At 51.0% G+C, this 20,705-nt stretch overlaps 7 protein-coding genes and 1 non-coding gene across 9 annotated transcripts; 4 read left to right on the forward strand and 4 right to left on the reverse strand.

Moving 5' to 3' along the window:
• Positions 1-438: 438 nt before the first annotated feature.
• Positions 439-3,054, forward strand: PV10_00115. Of its 2 annotated transcripts, XM_016364150.1 has the most exons (5): positions 439-936; positions 1,006-1,498; positions 1,555-1,750; positions 1,800-2,181; positions 2,235-3,054. In XM_016364150.1, the coding sequence occupies exons 2-5, from the start codon at positions 1,386-1,388 to the stop codon at positions 2,609-2,611; spliced, it is 1,068 nt and encodes a 355-aa protein (XP_016227799.1). In that variant the 5' UTR covers positions 439-936; positions 1,006-1,385; the 3' UTR covers positions 2,612-3,054. The 2 variants fall into 2 exon arrangements, with proteins under 2 accessions (XP_016227799.1, XP_016227798.1); XM_016364149.1 differs by having other exon boundaries at positions 439-1,498.
• On the reverse strand, positions 2,823-5,054 carry PV10_00116 (uncharacterized protein). The gene is made up of 3 exons (XM_016364151.1): positions 4,532-5,054; positions 3,679-4,434; positions 2,823-3,616 (listed from the first exon to the last, which is right to left on the reverse strand). The coding sequence occupies exons 1-3, from the start codon at positions 4,870-4,872 to the stop codon at positions 3,343-3,345; spliced, it is 1,371 nt and encodes a 456-aa protein (XP_016227800.1). The 5' UTR covers positions 4,873-5,054; the 3' UTR covers positions 2,823-3,342.
• A 2,562-nt stretch (positions 5,055-7,616) lies between these two features.
• On the forward strand, positions 7,617-10,763 carry PV10_00117 (uncharacterized protein). The gene is made up of 2 exons (XM_016364152.1): positions 7,617-10,050; positions 10,106-10,763. The coding sequence occupies exons 1-2, from the start codon at positions 7,842-7,844 to the stop codon at positions 10,204-10,206; spliced, it is 2,310 nt and encodes a 769-aa protein (XP_016227801.1). The 5' UTR covers positions 7,617-7,841; the 3' UTR covers positions 10,207-10,763.
• A 734-nt stretch (positions 10,764-11,497) lies between these two features.
• Positions 11,498-14,484, forward strand: PV10_00118 (alpha,alpha-trehalose-phosphate synthase [UDP-forming]). The gene is made up of 4 exons (XM_016364153.1): positions 11,498-12,650; positions 12,709-13,452; positions 13,505-13,844; positions 13,902-14,484. The coding sequence occupies exons 1-4, from the start codon at positions 12,344-12,346 to the stop codon at positions 14,125-14,127; spliced, it is 1,617 nt and encodes a 538-aa protein (XP_016227802.1). The 5' UTR covers positions 11,498-12,343; the 3' UTR covers positions 14,128-14,484.
• On the reverse strand, positions 14,480-16,085 carry PV10_00119 (uncharacterized protein). The gene has a single exon (XM_016364154.1). It carries the CDS (start codon positions 15,977-15,979, stop codon positions 14,720-14,722), a length of 1,260 nt encoding a protein of 419 aa, XP_016227803.1. The 5' UTR covers positions 15,980-16,085; the 3' UTR covers positions 14,480-14,719.
• A 60-nt stretch (positions 16,086-16,145) lies between these two features.
• On the reverse strand, positions 16,146-17,766 carry PV10_00120 (uncharacterized protein). Its single transcript, XM_016364155.1, has 2 exons — positions 17,306-17,766; positions 16,146-17,255 (listed from the first exon to the last, which is right to left on the reverse strand). The coding sequence occupies exons 1-2, from the start codon at positions 17,583-17,585 to the stop codon at positions 16,375-16,377; spliced, it is 1,161 nt and encodes a 386-aa protein (XP_016227804.1). The 5' UTR covers positions 17,586-17,766; the 3' UTR covers positions 16,146-16,374.
• Positions 17,767-17,887: 121 nt separating this feature from the next.
• Positions 17,888-19,410, forward strand: PV10_00121 (uncharacterized protein). Its single transcript, XM_016364156.1, has 3 exons — positions 17,888-18,583; positions 18,641-18,799; positions 18,852-19,410. Exons 1-3 carry the CDS (start codon positions 18,041-18,043, stop codon positions 19,284-19,286), a joined length of 1,137 nt encoding a protein of 378 aa, XP_016227805.1. The 5' UTR covers positions 17,888-18,040; the 3' UTR covers positions 19,287-19,410.
• Positions 19,411-19,483: 73 nt separating this feature from the next.
• Positions 19,484-19,584, reverse strand: PV10_00122. Its single transcript has one exon. It is a non-coding gene; the product is annotated as a tRNA-Ser (tRNA).
• Positions 19,585-20,705: the final 1,121 nt, after the last annotated feature.

The following is a 20,705-nucleotide window of genomic DNA, read 5'->3' on the forward strand; positions in this document are numbered from 1 at the left end:
CAACGGCCCTGGGGAAAAGTTTAAAATGAAACTGGTTGCTCCATGCGCGACTGGAATGCCTGGAGGCGCTATTTGGCCGACACGATTGGTGCTGCGTCAGCTTGCCGTGCTGGATCTGGGCGAAGCAGGCGGCGGGTCTAACCTCGCTAGCAGGGGCGTAGGGCCCCGGCAGCCTTTTAGCCTCCCCAGCCCAGGCGCGTATCCAGCCAAAGACCCTCTAATTCGACCCAGCTTCAAGTCCCAAATGTGAAAGGACAACGCGGCAGCCCAATTACAAGTGGATGGGACAAAGGGGACCATGTGCCAGTGGCCCCTCGACCTTGTGCAAAGCTTCGTGCTGGATGTTTCCCCTTGATATCACTTTTCCAGTTTGCTCAAGAAGCAATGCCAATCACTCCCCCAATTTCCTGCAACTATCTTCCAACCCCTACAGTTTATAGTATCGAAGCGCTCTCACTCTCCGTTGTTCTCTGTTTTTATATTTCAGACCCAAAGTCGGATCCAACAGTACTGCAGGACAGCAACGGCCGCCGTCAAGACCCTGAGGACTTCCCACATTTAACCCCTCAGTCGCCCTTGCACCCTCATTAAACGCCGAGACAGTTGCCCATTCGGTAGGTGCCTGTCAAGTTCCGTCTTCACAATCCTCCCCATCAATCATCGCTGTCACCTGAGCCCGTGTGCCCGCTGGACAAACTTTGGGCTGCTCCCGCTGCCCGCACCCGCCAACCGTCGATCTCCTTTGGCCATTCAGTTGGCCTAGGTCTACTCTCTATTCTCTATTGTCGACAATTCAACCCCACCATCTTCCACGTCGCTGTGCTGTTCTGTTGTGCTGTCTACTCTTGTACCTGCGCTTTCAACTTTCTCCTCCCTCATCCGCAACCGGAAACGCGAAGCGTCTTTCTCTTGCACCGTAACCCAGTCTATCCTTTGGTAAGTTTGACACACAAAGATCGTGTTTTCCGCAAGCATTTCTCTTCTTGGAACTGACGCCAAAGTCAGCGATTGGAGACCAGTCTTTATCCACCCATTGACGACTGTTCTTCATTGACTGGTGACCGCACTTTCTCCCTCACACAACCCACTCGTCTCTTTAGTCCTTTCACTACAATTGAGCTTGGCCTTTAATTTCCTGCCTCTCAGACAGGATCGCTCGATTCGTTGGTTGACACGAGCACCCTGCATACCACTCTCGTTCACCGACACTACACCCTGAGAGTCCTCGGTCTTACCATTCCTCCCGCTTCGTCGATCTATCGACTGCAAGAGATTAGGATTACGACGATTCTGGCTGCTGGAGCAGTTCAAGAGATAACCTGCCTGACATCCACCACCAACTTAGTCAACAGAGCCCGGCGCTTGAATTGTCTCACATAACCATCATGTCACAAGCAGGGCAGGGTTCGAGCGGAGGGTCCAGGAAGATCTCGTTCAACGTTTCCGACCAGTACGATATCCAGGATGTCATCGGCGAAGGTGCCTACGGCGTTGTCTGGTAGGTACCACTATATGTGCCTTGTCTCTTCGGTGCTCGCGCTGACCGCAACCTAGTTCTGCACTCCACAAGCCATCTGGACAAAAGGTTGCCATCAAGAAGATCACTCCATTCGACCATTCCATGTTTTGCCTGCGCACTTTACGAGAAATGAAACTATTACGATATTTCAACCATGAAAACATCATCTCCATCCTCGATATTCAAAAACCACGAAATTACGAGACCTTTTCTGAAGTCTACCTGATCCAGGTAAACAGCCTCACAGACATCTGTTCTTGACAGTGCTGATACTCTATAGGAATTGATGGAGACGGACATGCATCGTGTCATCAGAACCCAAGATCTCTCTGATGACCACTGCCAATACTTCATCTATCAGACCCTACGAGCGCTGAAAGCCATGCATTCTGCCAATGTCTTACATCGAGACTTGAAACCTTCCAATCTGCTCCTCAATGCTAATTGCGACCTGAAAGTCTGCGATTTTGGACTCGCCCGCAGCGCCGCCTCAACCGATGACAATTCCGGCTTCATGACCGAATATGTTGCAACAAGATGGTATCGCGCCCCTGAGATCATGCTTACATTCAAGGAGTATACAAAAGCCATTGACGTTTGGAGTGTCGGTTGTATTCTCGCCGAGATGCTCAGCGGCAAGCCACTGTTCCCGGGAAAAGACTGTAAGTTGTGCCGGACTTTCTGTTTATTGTCTATGAGGTTGACCATATCACAGACCATCATCAACTCACATTAATTCTCGACGTTCTTGGAACCCCGACAATGGAGGATTACTACGGCATCAAATCACGGAGGGCACGAGAGTACATTCGATCACTGCCATTCAAGAAGAAGATCCCTCTCAAGGCGTTGTTTCCTAAAACCTCCGACCTTGCCTTGGATCTCCTTGAGAGACTCCTCGCCTTTAACCCAGTCAAACGCATTACAGTGGAGGAAGCATTGAAACATCCATATCTCGAACCTTATCACGACCCCGATGACGAGCCCAACGCGGATCCCATCCCCGAGGAGTTTTTCGACTTTGATCGAAACAAGGATCAGTTGAGTAAGGAAGAGCTCAAGGCCTTGATCTGGAATGAAATCATGAGATAGTCAGTTGTATTGTAGCGACACACGAAATTTCGGCGCACCCAGATTGCATCCACGGGGACAGCTGCCTTCACATGCGCATACTGCGCTTCCATCAGATGATGATTTCTGATTCGACTATCCCGAGGGGGTCCGAAACAATTGTTGTGGAGGCAACTGTCGCTCTCTACATCGACACGCGATAGACAGCTCCACGGCCAGCAGTTCAAGCGAGCAAGCAGGAGAAGGGCTTTCGAATTTTCGTTACGGATCTTCAATAAGATGAGAAACAAGACCAGCCCAATGTACTGTGTAGGCAAATGGCCTGTGAGCACCATAATCATACTAGCATGAATGACCATGTGTACCAAAGATAGACCTGCGGCGAGAACAATCTGAAATTTCCCCACGTCAAGCTCCGACGATGCTGTGCCGACTTGATACCATTTCTGGCGATTGGGGACGAGTTTCCGTTTCTTGGTAGAACAAGAGTCGCTCATTTGTTGATATAGTTCTCATCTACTCAGCAACGCGACCACTGCGAGTCGTATAACCCGTGAAGCTTTGTTCTTTCTGCCTCATCTCTCTTCCAGACGTGGAAAGTGACCAAATAGAATGGGTGCAGCATATAACGTCTGGCTGGTCATACACGTGCATGTTTTGTAACAGAGACGGCACTTCAGTCGATTACCCCCTGCACGTCTTTTGCTGCATCCCACTGCTGAGCCGCTATCCCCATATATTGGACCAAGAGACTAAGCCAAATCGACAGGGTTCCGAGAGCTCCAATCTCTCATGTCATAGACAGCTTGATGTGGGATCACGTAGACGGGATGGAGAGGCCGGAGATGGGCACCGGTATCAAACGTCTGCGTCGGATTAGCTTCGCTGGGAACCTGGGCCTTTTGGGAAGCCCAAGACCAGGCGGATTCGAACGGCTTCGTCTCGTCAGCTACAGAGTAGCTGTGATGATGCTCTACCACGCTGAGGCCTGCGAGTGTGTAGCAAGTGTGATAAGAATCTGGGCTTCTGGCAGGAGGTGGACATAGTCAGTAGAGTGGCCTGGTCTTATGAGCGTTGGCATTGCTTACTTGGAAGGCTTATCCCGTAAGCCACCACCTCCCTCCTGACAGCAGCACAAGATGTATCTCGCCAGACCTTCGCTGCTGTACAAGTTGTGAGCTAGGGGACTGCTGTAGTCCTTGGGTCCTCGAGGGCCTTGGATTGCGGCTTGTACCAGCGGCCAACAGCCTCCCAGCCAATGACTGTAGCACCCGTCCACGACTTTGTTTGTTCGCCCTGCGAGGCCCCCTTCAGGTGCGTATTGTCGAGCCGACAGCCACCAGACCAGAGCATCCAGATCGAGATATTTGTTGAGTGATTTGTGTGGAGCGTCCAGAAGACAGAGGCATGCAATGGCGCAAAAGGCGTATGCCCCATGGGCCTCGTTTCCTGGCGAGCCTCCAATCCCTCCTTCGTAAGTCTGACATCTGGAGATGTATTCCCCCAGACCATCAGAGAACGTCTCCAGACCAGCCGATCGCGCGGGCGACTCGAGAGGAAGCGAGATGGGCAAACTCAGGAGGGATATGATCACCAACGCACAATAGGCGCCACGAGTATCTTCTTCACCACCTTCACTGATTCGAAACCCGCCGTCGGGTTGTTTGAGTCGGCCAAGCCACCGCCACATAGCCTCGCGATCCACAAGGTTATAGGCTTCTTCACCTCCGACGATGGCAAGGCTGAGTATGGTGGCATATGCGCCAGCGAGATGGGATGAATGGCCATGGCCGCCTCCGAACCCTCCACTCTTGTTTTGACCGGGGTAAAATGTCTTGACCACTCTGTTGACACTGTGAGAACTGTTTGGACTGGAAAGGGGTGGTACGTTCCAAGATGGAGGACGTGTCTAGCAAAGGGGTCTGAGTGGAAGCACATTACCTTGATCGCAACGGAGTAATGTCTTCCCCAAGCATATAAAGAGCTGCCAAAGCCCAGTAGACCATCCAAGGGCGGCTGGCATCAAGGCCAACAAAATTTGCTGGGAATTGGGCCAAGTTCTCATGCAAGAACTGGACATGGTCCTCTCGATGCAAAGATAATAGACCAAATGTGTTGAATTCCGTAGGATCATCAGAGGTTTCCGCTGCCTCGAGGAAAGGTAGGCATTCGCCCACTGTCTCATCCTGCAGCTTAGACGTGGTGGTTTCCAACGAGTCGACCAAAATTGGCGGCTCTCGGAAGTACAATGGTATTGACGATTTCGGATCATGGAACGACATTATGGCCGCAATCAGACTTGTGACACCACTTGGCTTCCCAGAGCCTTGTCTTTATTTGGTCTCAATAGGCGGATGGAAGGGGAGCATGGACGAGATTGTGGAATGTCACGTCTTGTCGCTTGCTATTGTGCTCAAATTCCATGTATCGGTATGTCTCTGAATATAGGCTTCATTGGTCAAATTGGGACCAAACGACAACCCTCATGTCAGTCAGTGGGTTTGAACCACTTACAAGATGTGGTTCGCTGACCACGTTCATGTCTGACACGTGAGAGCACAAGTGTCGTGACCACTGCGAGTCATTTGCAAGATTGGCACAGGAGAAGGTTGGGCGCTGCATGAGTCGCGCTGAGTCGCGTATTTCAACAGCTATCTACAAACGGCAATATTCCTTTTTACCAAGAGAAACAACCCAGTTTAGTACCAGCCTTCTATGCACAAGCATATTCAAAGGAGAGGATTAATTAAATATCGACCGAAACAGACGATCTACAAGGTGGAGATGAAGAATCACTTGAGTTAAACGACTTTGTCAGCTCCAAAGTGCACCGAGTGCAAGAAACAGACATATGAGCGGATCAAATTTGGGCTTTTTGTCCCTTGACCGTGCGTTGACCCATTTTGACCTCGCCATGAAACCGCGGTGACTTGTTTCAAAAGACTTGTGCAGGCCGACAGCGTGGCTACAATGGCATGCACTCCTGTGCCCAGAATTGTGAGTTTCGACGCCTTCCAGCAGGGGTCTGCAATGTTGGCCAACGCCCAGTACCGCCGTTAATCCCAGTGTAGCTTCACCGCTTTTCAGCAACAGAGATTGCTCCGTCGCAGGTGAAGCGACAGATGCAAGACAGGTCGAACCCTGCCATGAACTAAGTATCCATGTGGACGAAACACGAGAGCCATGTTATCCCAGCCTCGGACCTTGTGGTCAAGATTATGTAGTGACGTCGACGGCACTCGATGAGGCTGTCGATGCGGGCTATGTATTATGATTATCGGGGGACGAAGTAACAATGTCACGGGGTGCAGCACGGTGGCATCGTTCGGGTGTGCAGTCTACCTAGTCTTGGGAAACAGTACGAGTACAAAAGATGTCCAGTAGCTTGCACCAGAGCAAGGCTAAACCTTGATCAAGAGGATTACCTGCATTAGCGTGGGCGTGTGGAGGAATGATTTGATAAAAAAGTGGCAACACCGTTGGGCAAAATTGCCGGGTAAGTAGCGAGTGACACCAAGGGTGGGAGGCTCGAGAATCATGGGCCCATGGCTGCCGAAGGGAACATTTTCGCTGTGTTCAGACACCGCCTATGGGTCACACAACTTGTCCGGGATAGTTGAGTTTCGTGCCACTCAACTACTGCAGGAGCTGCGAAAGTTGAAAGGAGACGGCGATGGCATCGCTTGCAGAATTGATTGCGTGTAGGCGGGCGGTGTCACGGGACGTGCCTTGGCTGGCGCCAAGCCTATGCACGTGACTCGTCTCGTCTCAGCGCGCACATCAACCTCTCTGCAAGAGGCTCTCTTCTTAGTGATTAGTCTCTTGTTCTAGATTCTCAATCACCAAGTGCTTAACCTGATCGTCAGTTGCTGGGCGCGTGACAGGCTGAGTCTCAAATCGCCGCCGTTGAGATTTCAGAGAGACACGGACGCCTACAAGTGCGATTTCCAGAAATAAAATGAATATCTAGGTAGAAGGAGCACTGGTTGAAGGCTTGGGGTGGATATCACGATCACGGCGACTTGAGTCCACAGTGTCTCCTGAAATTCATCGGATTTTCTTTGCAGAAGCCTTCTTGACTTGGAGTTTGGTTAGAGTAAGTCGAGATCGCCCGAGCGAAGGGTGTCAATTGCGACTAGCAGACGGGCACGATGGGACAGCTCAAGCGAAAAGTGGGAGACTGTTGGTACTTGCAGTGGTAGTAGTAAGTGCCTAAGTACGTGAGGTACCTATCTGGGAGTGTCCACCAAACCTGTGCAAGCAACGCCGAGGGGAGCACTGAGGGCGAGGCCCCAGGGCCCTCGGGCCTTTTCGAGAGCTCGACGATCCCTCGGGCCCCATCACCTGCCCATTCACGCCATATTGTTGTTATCGATAACTCCACCATTGGGCCACCTGCACAGATGACCTCGGGCGCCCCTAAAACTACAGGCATCTCACCATGTAAGCCACACTCTTGCTCTCTACCTTGCAGGCAACTAGGTGTACATTATTCATAAGTGGCAATCAATTTCTCAATCCTGCCAGCCAGCATTACTGCGCATTGGCATCTTCTATTGGAGCGCAAATAGAAAAATATGTGACTTTGCCTGGTATCTTCCCAGTTAAAGCCCAGCTGCACCTAGCCTGCGCCCGGGACCGACAACCAGTGATCGCGCACGCTGCCCCCAAGGACCAGGGTTCAAGGTGACCTGGATTTCAACCTCTTGCCATAACTGACGCTAATACAGCCAACCTCTGGAGCCAAAGATTGTGTGGCCTTCGAATCCACAACGACTCCATTGCCCTGCCACCACGACGAACCAGTGGCCAGAGGCCCTTGGACTTGTCTCGCGCTGTTCCCTTGTGGCCGAGTCGCCGACGGCCCCAACCCTAAAGGCAAACCTACAGAACAGTGCTGACAGCTGGCCATTGAGCGTCAGGCTGTGTCGCCATTGTCCAACATGGCCTCCGGCATCCACTTTTTTGTCCCCCGCCAATTCGACCGTCTCTCAAAGCTGCATGCAGTGTTCACCGCCTCTTCTCACCCGCACTCCACCTCATTCCTCAGGCCGGGCCTCCCACTACCCTCGCACAAGAGCGGTCACTCTGTGTAAACCTCAGGCCCTGCCCGCCGTGTTCTCCTCCTTCCAGCTTCCTTTCCTCTCAGCTTCACGAGGCCAGCTCGACATCTCCCCTCGTCCCTCGTCCACTCGGTTCTTTGAGAGGACAATCTGATTCCACGAGGCTGACCATCTCACCATTGTTGACCATGGCGGGCAATATCGGCTTGACGGGCGAAGAGCTAAGATACGACCTCGACCAAACCAATCCATATTACCGAAGTCAAGCATGGACTGTACCCATGGACCAAGTGACGGACCAGAGACCAGATCCACGCAGAAACATCACTCCGATCGAAACACACAGTAATGGTCTGAGACAGACTACGATGGCAGAACATCCTATGATGGAGACTTGGAGATTTGAACAGGCACAGCAAGTCATGGATTTCACGGCGCAGCAGACACAGTATGAGCTTCAGTATAATGCTCAATTTCACAATCTCCCTCTCCATCCTTCGCAAATGGCTATGATGCCTCCTTCGCAAACCCCAATCTCCTCGGGCGTTCCACTGGAAGCTTCATACATACCTCTTGAACAAGGCATCGATGGGATGCCTCAGAACTGGCAGGAGTTTCACGCAGAGTTGATTCAGTATCATACCACCGATGTCGGCCTGGCTGTTTCTCCATATCACCAATTGACCAGTTCACCTACGGGTTCCCACCTCGAAGTTTTGTCCCAGCCCAGTTCTGCCGATGACAGCAGTTGGACCATGATTGATGCTCAACGCCATCTTGAATCGTATGACGGCCAATTTTTCGTCGACCCAAATCAGACACTCCACAACCGAACCCTGTCCGAGTCATCGTACTCGGACCTCGAACAAGGTCATGGGTTCATGTCCAACCTCGATATGAGCTCTTCCCACGCCGTGTACTCGCCAACCAGCTTCTCAGACAGTGATTTTGAGTGCGCCCACGGACACGGACACGGACATAGCCATAGCTACAGCCATGACCACATTACCACCGCCGACCACACTTCGACGATTGCCACCAGCACAACCTCCAATGCATTGGTCCACCCCATCCCTATTCCGCCAGCCAAGCTATCCACATCGACGGCTCGGTCTCCCAGTTCTACAGGATCGGCAGGTTCGCCTGGTCGAAAGGGTTCGAGAAAGAGCCCGATCGCGGCGAAGGCGACAGACAAGATTGTCAAGAAGACGGCGACAGTGGCCAGAGCGGAAGGCGAGAAACGGATCGGCCGACGGAAGGGTCCACTGAGGCCAGAGCAGCGCAAGCAAGCAAGCGAAATCCGAAAATTGAGGGCATGCTTACGATGCAAATTCCTCAAAAAGACGTGCGACAAGGGCGAACCTTGTGCGGGATGCCAACCCTCGCACGCTCGTTTGTGGCAAGTTCCTTGCACTCGTATTGACATCAAGGAGATTGGTTACTTCCTCAAGGATTGGAAATTCGACTATGAGCGACACATCTCTCTGGGCTTCTCGGTCGGCAATATCAAAGGATTCTCGGATACGGAAAAGACCCTGTTCATCACCCATGGCTATGGACACATGCTTCCAGTCACTGCTCGAGAGGTTTATGTGCGTGATGATTCCTGCTTGAAGATGGATTGGATCGAGGCCCATGACCAGTCACCCGAGGGTTACGAAGTATGCACCGCCAAACTGTCTGCTGGAATGGAGGGGATATCAACGACCATGCTGAGCGACTATCTCGACCGACACATTGACGGGACGGGCACATTTGAGAAGTTTGTCGATGAATACTTTGAAGGGACACCTTTCCTGTCGCAAATGCTAAAGACGGCATATCGCTTCTACTTCAAGACAGGATCGACCATCATCAAAAAGGCCCTCAAACTTATGTTGGCATACAACTTAACATTACACGTGACCATGGTTGAAGGCGTACCAGTGGAAGATAACCTAAAGGGCAAGATTGAAGAGGAGACGTCCAAATTCTTTGGCAAAACCATGGCACCTGTGATGATCAACTTCCAGATCAAATGTGCCATGGCTGACATGTGGCGCGAGCTCCACAAGGATGTGCTCGAAGAGCTGTCGAGCCTATACTCAAGTGTGTACAGCGGGGACAAGCTCAAGAACTGGCCCACCATCTTCATCCTTGCGTCGGTGCTTCTGGCGGTTTGGGAGTGCATGCAATTCGACTGCCACTATCGTGTCCCCGACTCTGCTGCAGTTGATAAGTTCTGCACTGACATGGAGACGACGCCCGTGGGTGTGGTTGTGGGACTTTTCCAAGCCATCTCTCAGAAGCTTCCATCTTTCCTTGAATGGGACACGTCGAAACACCACACCTTGCTGGCATCCAACGCTGATGTGTGCAGCACCATGACCGAAGTTCGCGAAAACGTGACAAGATATGGTAAGACGCTGAGGCCTTCCCTGTACCAAGATGGAGACACTGACATGCAATGCAGAAAATTATCTCCGCGGGCGCCCGAATGCCAAGTTTGAACGCAAAGATTTTGATTCATTGTCGAACAAGTTTTTGGCCAAGCTGGTGATCCGAGCCAACTAAACGATGACGATTGACGAGAGCCATGATGACCCTGACGGCAGATCTAACGCTCGATTCATGTCTTAACGATAGCGTATTTGACCATTTGATTGATTGGATTTGATGCTTGACGACGCTCGGCCGGATGAATGATGACCTTGTACGGAGCTATGACTCTGATTATTTATAGCATGACGCTGCAACTCTCTGAGAAACTTTCCTTATACATTGAGGTGGTGGGTTGGTATGTTTCATGTGTTGGTGGGGTGGAGGGTAGAGGCATCTACGGGGATTGGGATTAGGTCAGGTGGTGAGGCTCGAACTGGGGTTTGGACATGTGAGCATTGGGAATTTACTGTCTGAGCAAGTGGGCAAGACCCCTGGAGGCGGCGTTGACCAACCCAAGGAGATGAAGCATTCCAAGGAGAAGTTGAAGCCTCAACAGGTGAATACCTAGGGTTGAGTTCACTCCTCGTGTCTCGGCTCTGACGTGAACCGCAGACTTTCGTACTCGATCTCCCATATTTACAGATCAAGATAGAGAGCTGTGAGAATCAAAAGCAATTTGTTGCTCCTACCGACATGACATACATGACATATATGACATTAAGAATTTGGTGCCCAAGGAAGACATTAGCCGGAGTTGGACCGACACAATGTACCGCGACCCAAGGGGTGGAGCGTGGGCATGACTGCCACATGGCCATTGGAAGGCGTTTCGGGCGTTTGGTCCACGAGGCAGGACGTCAAAAACGAATCGATGGTGCAAGTTAGCACATGTGTCTGCCCTTGGTGCCTTGACAAGTTGAGCCTGAGGAAAGTGCCACTCTTCCAAAAATTCTCCGTCGCTGACCATGTACCTTGCCACCTTTTCCTAGGCATTGTAGGGGAGTTCGGTATTGAGATCGACGCAATTCCCTGCTTCCGTCTATGACTATACTTTCAACTTCCTACAGATCTTCCAGGTCTAGACAGAGGTGAATGTGAACGTCAGCAGATTGAGACGGAGCAGGGCACCTGAGAGAGGGGGTTGGAGTGATTGGCTGCAAGTGATCCGGAGTATCTGGGTAAACCAAGGCTTGTCGTGACATGTGTCCAACTCTACAGCTGATCTGACGTAGAAGTGATGTTTTAGACGGACGTTCATACCAAGGAGGTACTTTTGGGGCCACATGGGCATGTGTTTCCGTCCCTACAGGAGACTTTTAGACATTGTCGTAGCGTTTGAGCTGCACCAAGTACCACTACTGCCGGAATTGGTGTGAGGGCATGCCTCAGTCATTCTTTCCTTTCCACAGTTTTTCCGTTGTCACTTGCAAGTTGGGTAGCCACGTAACTACAGTCAACATCCTCCTGCTCCTGCCCTCTTTGCTCTCGCTTTAGATCAAGTCTTGGCATCCTCAACCTTACACCGGCCCTGGTGTCTCAGTCTCGCTCGTATCCTGTGAACCTCACAAGTCATCCTCACAAACTCACACTTCTACTTCCACTCCACGTCCTCGTCCTCGTCCTCATCCTCATCCTTACTTTCATCATGACAAAGTAGGTTTCAAACGTGTTTTATCCAACCCTTCCTCTGTGCAATCTCAACGCATTGGGCCGGATTCAGCAGGGCCAGGCTGCCCACCTAGCCATACTCCTAACAACATACTTCTACAACCTCCCACCATCCCGGTTCAACAACCGGGACCGTACCCAAGATAAGGCTTCGCGAGGTAGCTGCTTCCCTGCTCCAACTTCTACCGCTCGATTTGGATACCACCGTTGCTCCCAATAACCCATTTCGTCTCAATCCGGCCTTCAGTCTCGTTCCTGTTGGGCAGTTCAAACGGTTTCATCCGAATTGCTAGTCAGCCGCAACCCTGGTCAGAAATATCACACCCACTGCCTTCCAAAACACTACATACCTTCCCTGAATCGACTTCACAATTCTTCATCACCTTCTACGACAGAACCACCATCAACTTTTTATGAAACGTTGTCATAACCTGTCATTTTCCATCCTCCGGAATTTGTCGTGTCAAACCTTTTGAAACACGCTTACATCCGTCGACGCTAGTCATCTCCAAGCTCAAAGAGTTCCCCCATTACAAGATTTCTAGCTTCATACCCTGGCTGAGTCATACTCGGGTTTTCTTCGCCCGCCTCGGCCTTGACAATGCCTGCTCCTGTCTCCGAACCCTCCAAGAAGGATTCCCGACTTCTTCTGGTCTCCAATAGGCTCCCCATCACCATCAAGCGCTCCAACGATGGCAAATATGACTTTCAAATGTCATCTGGCGGTCTTGTCACCGGTCTGAGCGGACTGGCCAAATCAACCCAGTTTCAGTGGTATGGCTGGCCTGGACTCGAGGTCCCCAAGAATGAAGTTACCGATCTCACTACGCGCCTGAAGGACGAGTTCAATGCCGTTCCTGTCTTCATGGACGATGAACTCGCCGATCGACATTATAATGGCTTTTCAAGTACGTCCATTTGGTCTCTGAGTACTCGTTCACCCCACACTAACTCGCCGTTACACAGACTCCATCATGTGGCCGCTCTTTCACTACCATCCAGGCGAAATCACCTTCGACGAGTCTGCTTGGAGCGCCTACGAGGAGGCAAATCGCCTTTTTGCTCGTACCGTCGCCGCAGACGTTCAAGATGGTGATTTGGTTTGGGTTCATGATTATCACCTCATGCTTCTCCCGCAGATGCTCCGTCAGGAGATTGGCACCTCCAAATCCAACGTCAAGATCGGCTTCTTCTTACATACCCCTTTCCCATCCAGCGAGATCTACCGAATCCTTCCAGTCAGAAATGAGATCCTCCTGGGCGTTCTCCACTGCGATCTGATCGGCTTTCATACCTATGATTACGCCCGACATTTCCTGAGTAGTTGTTCCCGAATCCTCGACCTTACAACCACTCCCAATGGCGTCGAGTTTGGGAACAAGATCGTCACCGTCGGTGCTTTCCCTATCGGCATCGATCCCGAAAAGTTCACCGAGGGCCTCAAGCAGGAAAAGGTCCAGAAACGAATCGCCGTGCTCGAGGAGAAGTTCAAAGGTGTCAAGCTCATGGTCGGCGTCGATCGACTTGACTATATCAAAGGCGTCCCCCAGAAATTACACGCCCTCGAAGTATTCCTCACTGACCACCCCGAATGGATTGGCAAAGTCGTCCTTGTGCAAGTCGCCGTCCCAAGCAGACAAGATGTGGAGGAGTATCAGAACTTACGAGCCGTCGTCAACGAACTGGTCGGGCGTATCAATGGAAAATTTGGTGTGCCCCGCTATCCCCTTTCCTGTTGTATATCCCAACTGACACCCCGCAGGAACCGTAGAATTCATGCCGATTCATTTCATGCACAAATCAGTCAACTTCGAAGAACTCATCGCCCTGTACGCCGTCTCCGACGTCTGTCTTGTGTCATCAACTCGTGACGGCATGAACCTTGTTTCCTTTGAGTACATTGCCACTCAGGAGGAGCGCAATGGCGTTCTGATCCTTTCTGAATTTGCTGGAGCATCTCAAAGTCTCAACGGCAGCATTGCTGTCAATCCATGGAACACGGAGGAGCTCGCGAGTGCCATTCAAGCAGCCGTCACCATGAGCCCAGAACTCCGCGCTATCAATTTTGCAAAACTTCACAAATACGTTTCCAAATACACTAGGTCTGTTTATCCGCGACATTGCCTTCACTCCAGACCAAGAACTGACCAAATTCACAGTGCTTTCTGGGGCCAATCCTTTGTGGCTGAATTGACTCGGATATCTGCACAGGGAGAACGAAAACTCAAGCTTCGCCGCGCCTCCTTGATCAAAAAGCCCGCGCAGCCTACTATTCCCGAGGCCATTACTGAACAGGAGACTGACAACAAATCGTCAGAGCTTGTTGAGGAGAGACGCACAGATGGCGAGAATCCTAACTCAGAGAATCGATCTCAGACAATTTGAAACGAAAATGGAGACGGCAAGCCCTCTGCCTCGATCACACATGGTCCTCCTTTCTGCTGAGATTCCGAATGGCGCATGCTCATCATCTGATCTGGTTGTTGGTCAGATGTATAGAGTGAGAGGTCTGGCGAAAGGTCCATGTCCAACAACGCAGGAATTGAAGGCTTATGAGGTGTGACATGTTCTTGGGGGGTTTGATACACAGTCTCCTGGTTGATGAACTTACTAGACTTGAATACTACAAGCGATTTCATTGAATGCGTGGCGATTCATCGATCCCCGTGACTAGGTAGTTTTGGGCTGTTGCTCAGATCACGAACCGACCAATTTTGGTCTTTTATTCATCGGTGTCTAAATGGCCCTATGATCACAGTTAAGTAGTGCTCGACGGAAAATTACCAATCTTCGCATTGCCATCCATTTGAAGATCATAGAGCTCGGCGAGGTAATGGAGTCGCTTAATCTTCGCCCACTACTGCAGTCTAATTATACAAATCGCTGGCCATGACAGCGTGTATGACAACATGTATATAGAAGTCAACATGGCCCCAAAGGTGCATGACTCCCCTCACTTGCGCAGACTGACAACTGCTCAAGCGACAACAATTCGAGAGTTTTTCTTCTGTCTGCCCTTAGCTAAGACACCCTGGCGCTTCTTACCGGCCTTGGTGGCTTTGGCGACCTTGTTCTTCCATTCTTCTTCCACGCCGTCCTCGCCGGCGCCGGCAGCGACAGCACGTTGTGAACGGCGCTCCTCCACCGTCTTGCCAAACGGCGTCACAATCTCCTTGATCATGTATTCAATTCGGCCCTTGCCAATTTTACCCAGCTTCTCCCTTTGCTCTCGAATCTCCGGCGTGAAGAGACCGATGGTGACAACATCGCCTTCGATGGTGATCTCCTCTGGATCATGCACCAGCCGTTGGATCTTGGCCGAGTAGTGTTTCTGCAGCTGCTTGTTCCACGTCTGCGTCTTCTGCGTCACACGCACTGTCTTGTGCATCGTCCCAGTCCGCGTCACAGTACCCGTCAACGTAGTTGGTTTCCCTCGTGGTGCGGCATTCAGCGTGGGCCGTTTCCGTGCGAGATCTTGAAGCTGCGCTCGCGTCTCGCTCAGCTGGGCATTGAGGTTGGCCAGTCGACTTTGGTCAGCGTCGGCAAGCTGTCCGCCCTGAGATCTTTGCTGACGGCGCAGTTGAAATAAAATCGAACGAATCTGACGCTGCTCTTCAACGAGGCTTTGGCGTAAAGCTCTGGTCTGACGGCTAAGGTGGCTGAGCTTCTTTCCAACCGCTTCCTGGCGAGCAGCTACTTTTTTAATCTCGGCCTGCGCGCGCTCCTTGGTCTCGGCAATTATGGCCTCGTATTTCTCGCTGGATTGCCGCTGCAATGCCTGCTGCAGCTGTTTCACCAGTTGATCCCATGTCTCGTCATGGACGGCCTTGACTCTTTGAAATTCAGCAGCGGCTGCTTTGCTTGGCGAAGGGAACTCGGTCCTCTTGAGTTGGAGGATTTGTAATTGTGCCTCTTGCTGCTGCAGGTACAGACGAGCTCGTTCTTGATTCTCGGCCTCGGTCAAGTATTGATGATCTTGAGCTTGGGCGAGAAAGCGGAGGGCTTGTTCGTTGCCCCAAGAGGAATCGGCGGAAGGATCATGAGGGGAAGCTTCACCTCGCAACGCTGTTGTAGATGAGAATCGAGCGTCTGCAGGAGATCTGAAACAAGACAAGCTCTGCAAGGTGACTGAAGTCGACTGCGTGTTGCAGGCCTGCGGAGACGAGAGGAAGCGACGAGGTTTCGTTGACCTCCAAGTACGGCAAACCTGGAGAAGACCAGGTCTTGCTGCACTCATGATGGTACCTGCAATGGCACACGTCCTGCCGGAAGCAAACTTGCGCGCCCAGAGTCAACAGAAAATATTCTGCACAAAGACTAACAAGTGCTCGCTTGACAAAGTGTTGTGTCGTCTAGACGGAGGCTAGCAAATTCCAAAAGTTGACGTGGAGAATTGATTGGAGGCAGATCCCACAAGCTACTCCCGATTCGGAAACGAACGCTAGCGAACTTCCTCTACCATCAAGATTCAGTTCAAGTAGTTGGTGCGCTCAAAAGAACTCTAGCACCGACTCTAATTTACCGATATCGCGCCTCTCAAGAGAACTGTGTTTGTACATTGCTGACCCAGTAGAAGCATCAAAGCGCAGTGTGACCAGCTTATCAACGCCAGGACTCTGCAACAAGGTGGAATCATGATGCCCACACATCCTTGCCAACTCCTTCTATCCAGTGACCCAAGTCATTGACATTGCTGTCCCATTCCTTCAATCGCAATCGCATTCCATCTATCTGACTTCGTTCCAATACCTTGGGCTGTACCCAGTTGATTTTGGCGATTCCTTCCACCTGGTCAATCTTTCCTTTAAGCAATCCCAAACTCAAGGCCTTCATAATCAGGTGTTCGATCTCATCTGGCTTGACGTTGGTCTCATGGCTGATGGTCTTGAATGTCATGGCACGATCGTGGGGAGGGCGCTTGAACACCAACTCTGTCAATGCCGCGAGATTGATCTTTTGCCATAAGAATTCACGATTGTTATCGAGTGTGGCATCTTTGCTGAGATTGTTAGATTGTCGATCTAATGCTGCAAGATCTCCTCTGTTGAAGGCAAAAAGAAGATCTCTGAGCCACGATTGAGAATGTGGAGGCTTGAGAGCGTCGAGGATCGGATGTAATAACAATTCGCCAAAGTTGTAAATGTTGTCTGAAACCAAAGCGGCAATGGCCAAGTCGTATGCTCTATGCTGTTGCTGTTTGCTCGAAAGTTCCGATTCCTCGATACAGGCGAGGTAAAGCAGAGAATTGCGGTAGTATGCAGTGTAATCCCCCTTGGCTTGGAAGTAGTCTGCATTGACTCTGTAGAACGCTGCATGAACCACATTTTCCACAAAATCAAAGTTATCTAACGTTGTTTGAGCCTTGTCCAGTTGTTCTCGGGCCTGAGTCGGTTCGTCTAATCGCAGAAGAACACTGGCGAGTTCGGTGATAGCGTAGACATAGGCATCTTGTGATTCGGGCTGGTCAATTCTTGTAGCAAGGGTCTTGAGGAATTGGCTTCGCTCGTTGTCATCTAAGCGTCGTCAGTCGAAACAACATGAATCACTTCGCATATACACTGACCTTGTATTTGTGCTGCGGCACTCAGGGCTAGCTTGACCAACTTTAACTGATTGATCTTCTCGGCAAAGCTAACGATGAATGTGTTGTAAATGGGTAATCTTTGAGATGCACTTTCTGGGAGTTCAAAGTATTCAAGCAATTCGTCGGTGAGTTGATGCCATATCTTTCGCTCCCAGAGATCTTCAAAGGTGAGGAATTTGTGTTGAAGATCAGTGGGTGCTTCATCCCGCTGGTCTGTTAGAAAGTCGGAGATGGCCTCAAGGTTGGTTGCTTGGGCCATGATGAAATGATGGAAAGAGGAAATCGAGTATGGAAGGAAATCAGGGTTTGAGAGAGATACTTGTCCAGTCGGTCGAGGGCAAGATAAGCGGATTTTGAATCAGGACAGGACAATATGAATCACGATAGAGAGAGTGTGATGACAGGATCTCGAACTGTCCGCAAGACAGTTTTCAGGCAAGGCTGTTGACGCGCCTGCAGGTGCGCCTGCGCTTGCACCTCCAGCCAAAGTCGGATGTCGGAGAATCCAATGCCAAGCCTCTCTGGGGAAGCTTCAACCAGGACCAACCACGCAGGAGACATCTCGCATCCAGATCAATATCTTGCGTGATCATTATGTTGGTTGATTAAGATTATTCTGTGCCATTCGACGACCCTTCTATCTAGTAGTTTGACACCCTCTCCAGAAGGCCGCCCTGGTCGCTAGACGCAGAGATCCTGCAACTGCAGCTCGACATGCAGTGCTGTCAACCCACCACTCTCGCCCTGCGCACCCTACGAAGCTCCCAGACATCGTCGAGCCAGCGCCGTTTTCTCCAGGATGTCGCCATTACGAGGACAGGCAAGCCCATCATCAGATCGCAAGGTGGAAGATCATCATTAGGAGGTCACACGGCGACCGTGTTTGGTGCCAATGGTTTCTTGGGCAGATACATCGTCAACCGATTGGCGAAAAGAGGAGTTCAGGTCGTCATACCATATCGAGATGACATGGGCAAGCGGCATCTCAAGGTCTCTGGTGACCTTGGGAGGGTTACTTTCATCGAATTCGATCTTCGAAACACCCAATCCATCGAGGAGAGCGTCCGACATTCTGACATGGTCTTCAATTTGATTGGTCGAGATTATCCCACCAAGAACTTCAGCTTGTTTGATGTCAACGTTGAGAGCGTGGAAAGGATAGCAGAGGCCGTTGCAAAGTACGACGTGGACCGCTTCATCCATCTTTCCTCTTATAATGCGGATCCAAATTCCCCTTCGGAGTTCTTCCGCACAAAGGCACGTTGTCCATAGCATCACTGTTTTCTTGTAACACAATACTGACTACCGGCGCAGGCCCAGGGAGAGAGCGTCGCAAGACAACTGTTCCCGGAGACAACTATCGTCCGCCCAGCTCCCTGTTTTGGCTTCGAGGACAACTTACTCCACCGACTTGCTGGAGTTACCAATCTTTTCACGGTTAACAATATGCAGGAACGATTTTGGCCTGTCCATGTATGCAAAGTATTCCCTGCCTGTTTTATCGACCTACTAACATGAGATTTAGGCCATCGATGTCGGTGCTGCACTTGAAAAGATCGGATATGACGATTCCACAGCTGGTGAAACCTTTGAACTGTACGGTCCCACCAATTACAGCCTTGCGGAGATCGCACAAATCGTCGACAAAGAAATCCTCAAACACCGTCGACACATCAACCTACCCAAAGCCCTCCTCAAGCCCGTACTTCACTATTTGAATAAGGTGATTTGGTGGCCAATATTGACGGCTGACCAGCTTGAGCGAGAATCTATTGATCAGGTTATTGATCGCAAGGCCAAAACGTTCAAAGATCTCGGTATCGAACCAGCTGAGTTGAGCGAATTGACCTACCACTACCTCCAAGATTATCGAAGCAGTAGTTACTACGACCTCCCTCCTGCAACGCTGAGAGAAAGAAGAGACGCGAAGAAATATTTGCATGTTATCGATGATCAATAGACTGGTCGCCGCACTTATCGATGTTTGAATGGGGAGGGGTGCTGGTAAAGGTCTGGGCGCCTTCAACAATGTACATACCTCAAAAAATCAATGCACTTAAGCAATCAATATTTTTTCGTTAAAATGCCCATGAGTACTTTTGCGACACAAGAGTGTAGTGGTGTAGGAGTAGTAGGGCGAAGGGGCAAAAAATGTGTCGTCGGAAACAGGGTTCGAACCTGTGCCTCCGAAGAGATGTGATAACAATGAACTAAGCTCAATTCAAGTCACACGCCTTAGACCACTCGGCCATTCCGACATAAGGGAGAGGTGTGTGCGTATTTTGCAACACGTTTCTCGTAAATTTTCGTCACTGCAAATCATAACGCACCACATTGCGGAGATTCATTGTCCAGGGCTTGCGAGCTTAAGTAGCCCCTACTTCCGGGCAGATGGGTGTTACAGTTAACCCGGGCATATTTACCTGCCAGTAGACACTGGTCAAACTCTGCTTTACCATGGAACGCTTTGGTCTCCATGCATGAGACGGTGATAATTGACGAGAGCAAGTGGCTCAACAGTCAAGGCAAATAGCAGCAGTAGGAGAAGAGTGCGTGTCGACCCAGTTGGTCAACTGCCAACTGGCAGCCAGGCATATTGGGACGTATACTGGCGGGATCACTTACAGCTTGCCAACGCAACCTTGCAGTCGTGCCGGCATGGTTAGGACTGCACTCACGAGACGAGGGCGGTTAGCCACATGCTTCAACTGACTGACTGTGGTCGTTGCCGGACTGAAAAGCACCGGGGTGAAAGAGCTGTGGGCCGCAGAGACGGTCTCAGATCCATTTTTCGCGTTCTGCGATTGATCTAGATGATGCGCATCAGAATGCACATCAAAAAAAGGCTTGCCGCTCCAGAACGATGGCATCATTTCATGCAGGACATGGAGTAACCTAGCTGCTCGTACCCCTCGCACCTGGCTTGTCAACCTATCATGCCTGAAACAGATTCCGCACTGACAAGCAGAAGTTGTTCGGTATGAGGCCAAGCCAATTGTTTCCTTGGTGCTGTGGCCCATTCCCCACATGCCAGGTGTTTCTGCATAACCTATGATTACTCCGAAGAGGCGCTGGGCCTGTTACCCAGAGGGGTGGTGTTGATCCGGCAGTCATTCCCTCCATGTCAAGGTCACGCACCCGACTATCGACCACCGTGGATGCGTGGTCCAACATGGTTGCCAGACACGATTGTCGGCGGGTCGGCGGGGTTCCCATTCTGACAAGGCCATGGCTCGCCACGGGTGCCTCTGGTCGGAATTGCTAATGAAGCTTCCACCCCGTGCAGCACCTCACATGCTGAGTGGAGAGTGGCTCGAGGGAAAGTTGCCTGCCAACCATGACCTGCGTCTGGATCTGCATAAGCCTCTGGCCAGCCATA

The sequence above is a fragment of the Exophiala mesophila genome (genome assembly GCF_000836275.1).
Source record: "Exophiala mesophila strain CBS 40295 unplaced genomic scaffold supercont1.1, whole genome shotgun sequence".
Taxonomy (NCBI): Eukaryota; Fungi; Ascomycota; class Eurotiomycetes; order Chaetothyriales; family Herpotrichiellaceae; genus Exophiala; species Exophiala mesophila.

Coding starts and splice junctions, on each gene's coding strand:
- PV10_00118 (XM_016364153.1), top strand. CDS start 12,344: ATGCCTGCTCCTGTCTCCGAACCCTCCAAGAAGGATTCCCGACTTCTT. Junction 13,453..13,504: donor GCGTATCAATGGAAAATTTG/GTGTGCCCCGCT, acceptor GACACCCCGCAG/GAACCGTAGAATTCATGCCG. Junction 13,845..13,901: donor TACGTTTCCAAATACACTAG/GTCTGTTTATCC, acceptor CCAAATTCACAG/TGCTTTCTGGGGCCAATCCT.
- PV10_00115 (XM_016364149.1), top strand. CDS start 1,386: ATGTCACAAGCAGGGCAGGGTTCGAGCGGAGGGTCCAGGAAGATCTCG. Junction 1,499..1,554: donor GGTGCCTACGGCGTTGTCTG/GTAGGTACCACT, acceptor ACCGCAACCTAG/TTCTGCACTCCACAAGCCAT. Junction 2,182..2,234: donor ACTGTTCCCGGGAAAAGACT/GTAAGTTGTGCC, acceptor ACCATATCACAG/ACCATCATCAACTCACATTA.
- PV10_00121 (XM_016364156.1), top strand. CDS start 18,041: ATGCAGTGCTGTCAACCCACCACTCTCGCCCTGCGCACCCTACGAAGC. Junction 18,584..18,640: donor CGGAGTTCTTCCGCACAAAG/GCACGTTGTCCA, acceptor CTACCGGCGCAG/GCCCAGGGAGAGAGCGTCGC. Junction 18,800..18,851: donor AACGATTTTGGCCTGTCCAT/GTATGCAAAGTA, acceptor CATGAGATTTAG/GCCATCGATGTCGGTGCTGC.
- PV10_00116 (XM_016364151.1), bottom strand. CDS start 4,872: ATGTCGTTCCATGATCCGAAATCGTCAATACCATTGTACTTCCGAGAG. Junction 4,435..4,531: donor ATTACTCCGTTGCGATCAAG/GTAATGTGCTTC, acceptor CAGTGTCAACAG/AGTGGTCAAGACATTTTACC. Junction 3,617..3,678: donor TTACGGGATAAGCCTTCCAA/GTAAGCAATGCC, acceptor ACCTCCTGCCAG/AAGCCCAGATTCTTATCACA.
- PV10_00117 (XM_016364152.1), top strand. CDS start 7,842: ATGGCGGGCAATATCGGCTTGACGGGCGAAGAGCTAAGATACGACCTC. Junction 10,051..10,105: donor CGAAAACGTGACAAGATATG/GTAAGACGCTGA, acceptor CATGCAATGCAG/AAAATTATCTCCGCGGGCGC.
- PV10_00119 (XM_016364154.1), bottom strand. CDS start 15,979: ATGAGTGCAGCAAGACCTGGTCTTCTCCAGGTTTGCCGTACTTGGAGG.
- PV10_00120 (XM_016364155.1), bottom strand. CDS start 17,585: ATGGCCCAAGCAACCAACCTTGAGGCCATCTCCGACTTTCTAACAGAC. Junction 17,256..17,305: donor TGCCGCAGCACAAATACAAG/GTCAGTGTATAT, acceptor GACGACGCTTAG/ATGACAACGAGCGAAGCCAA.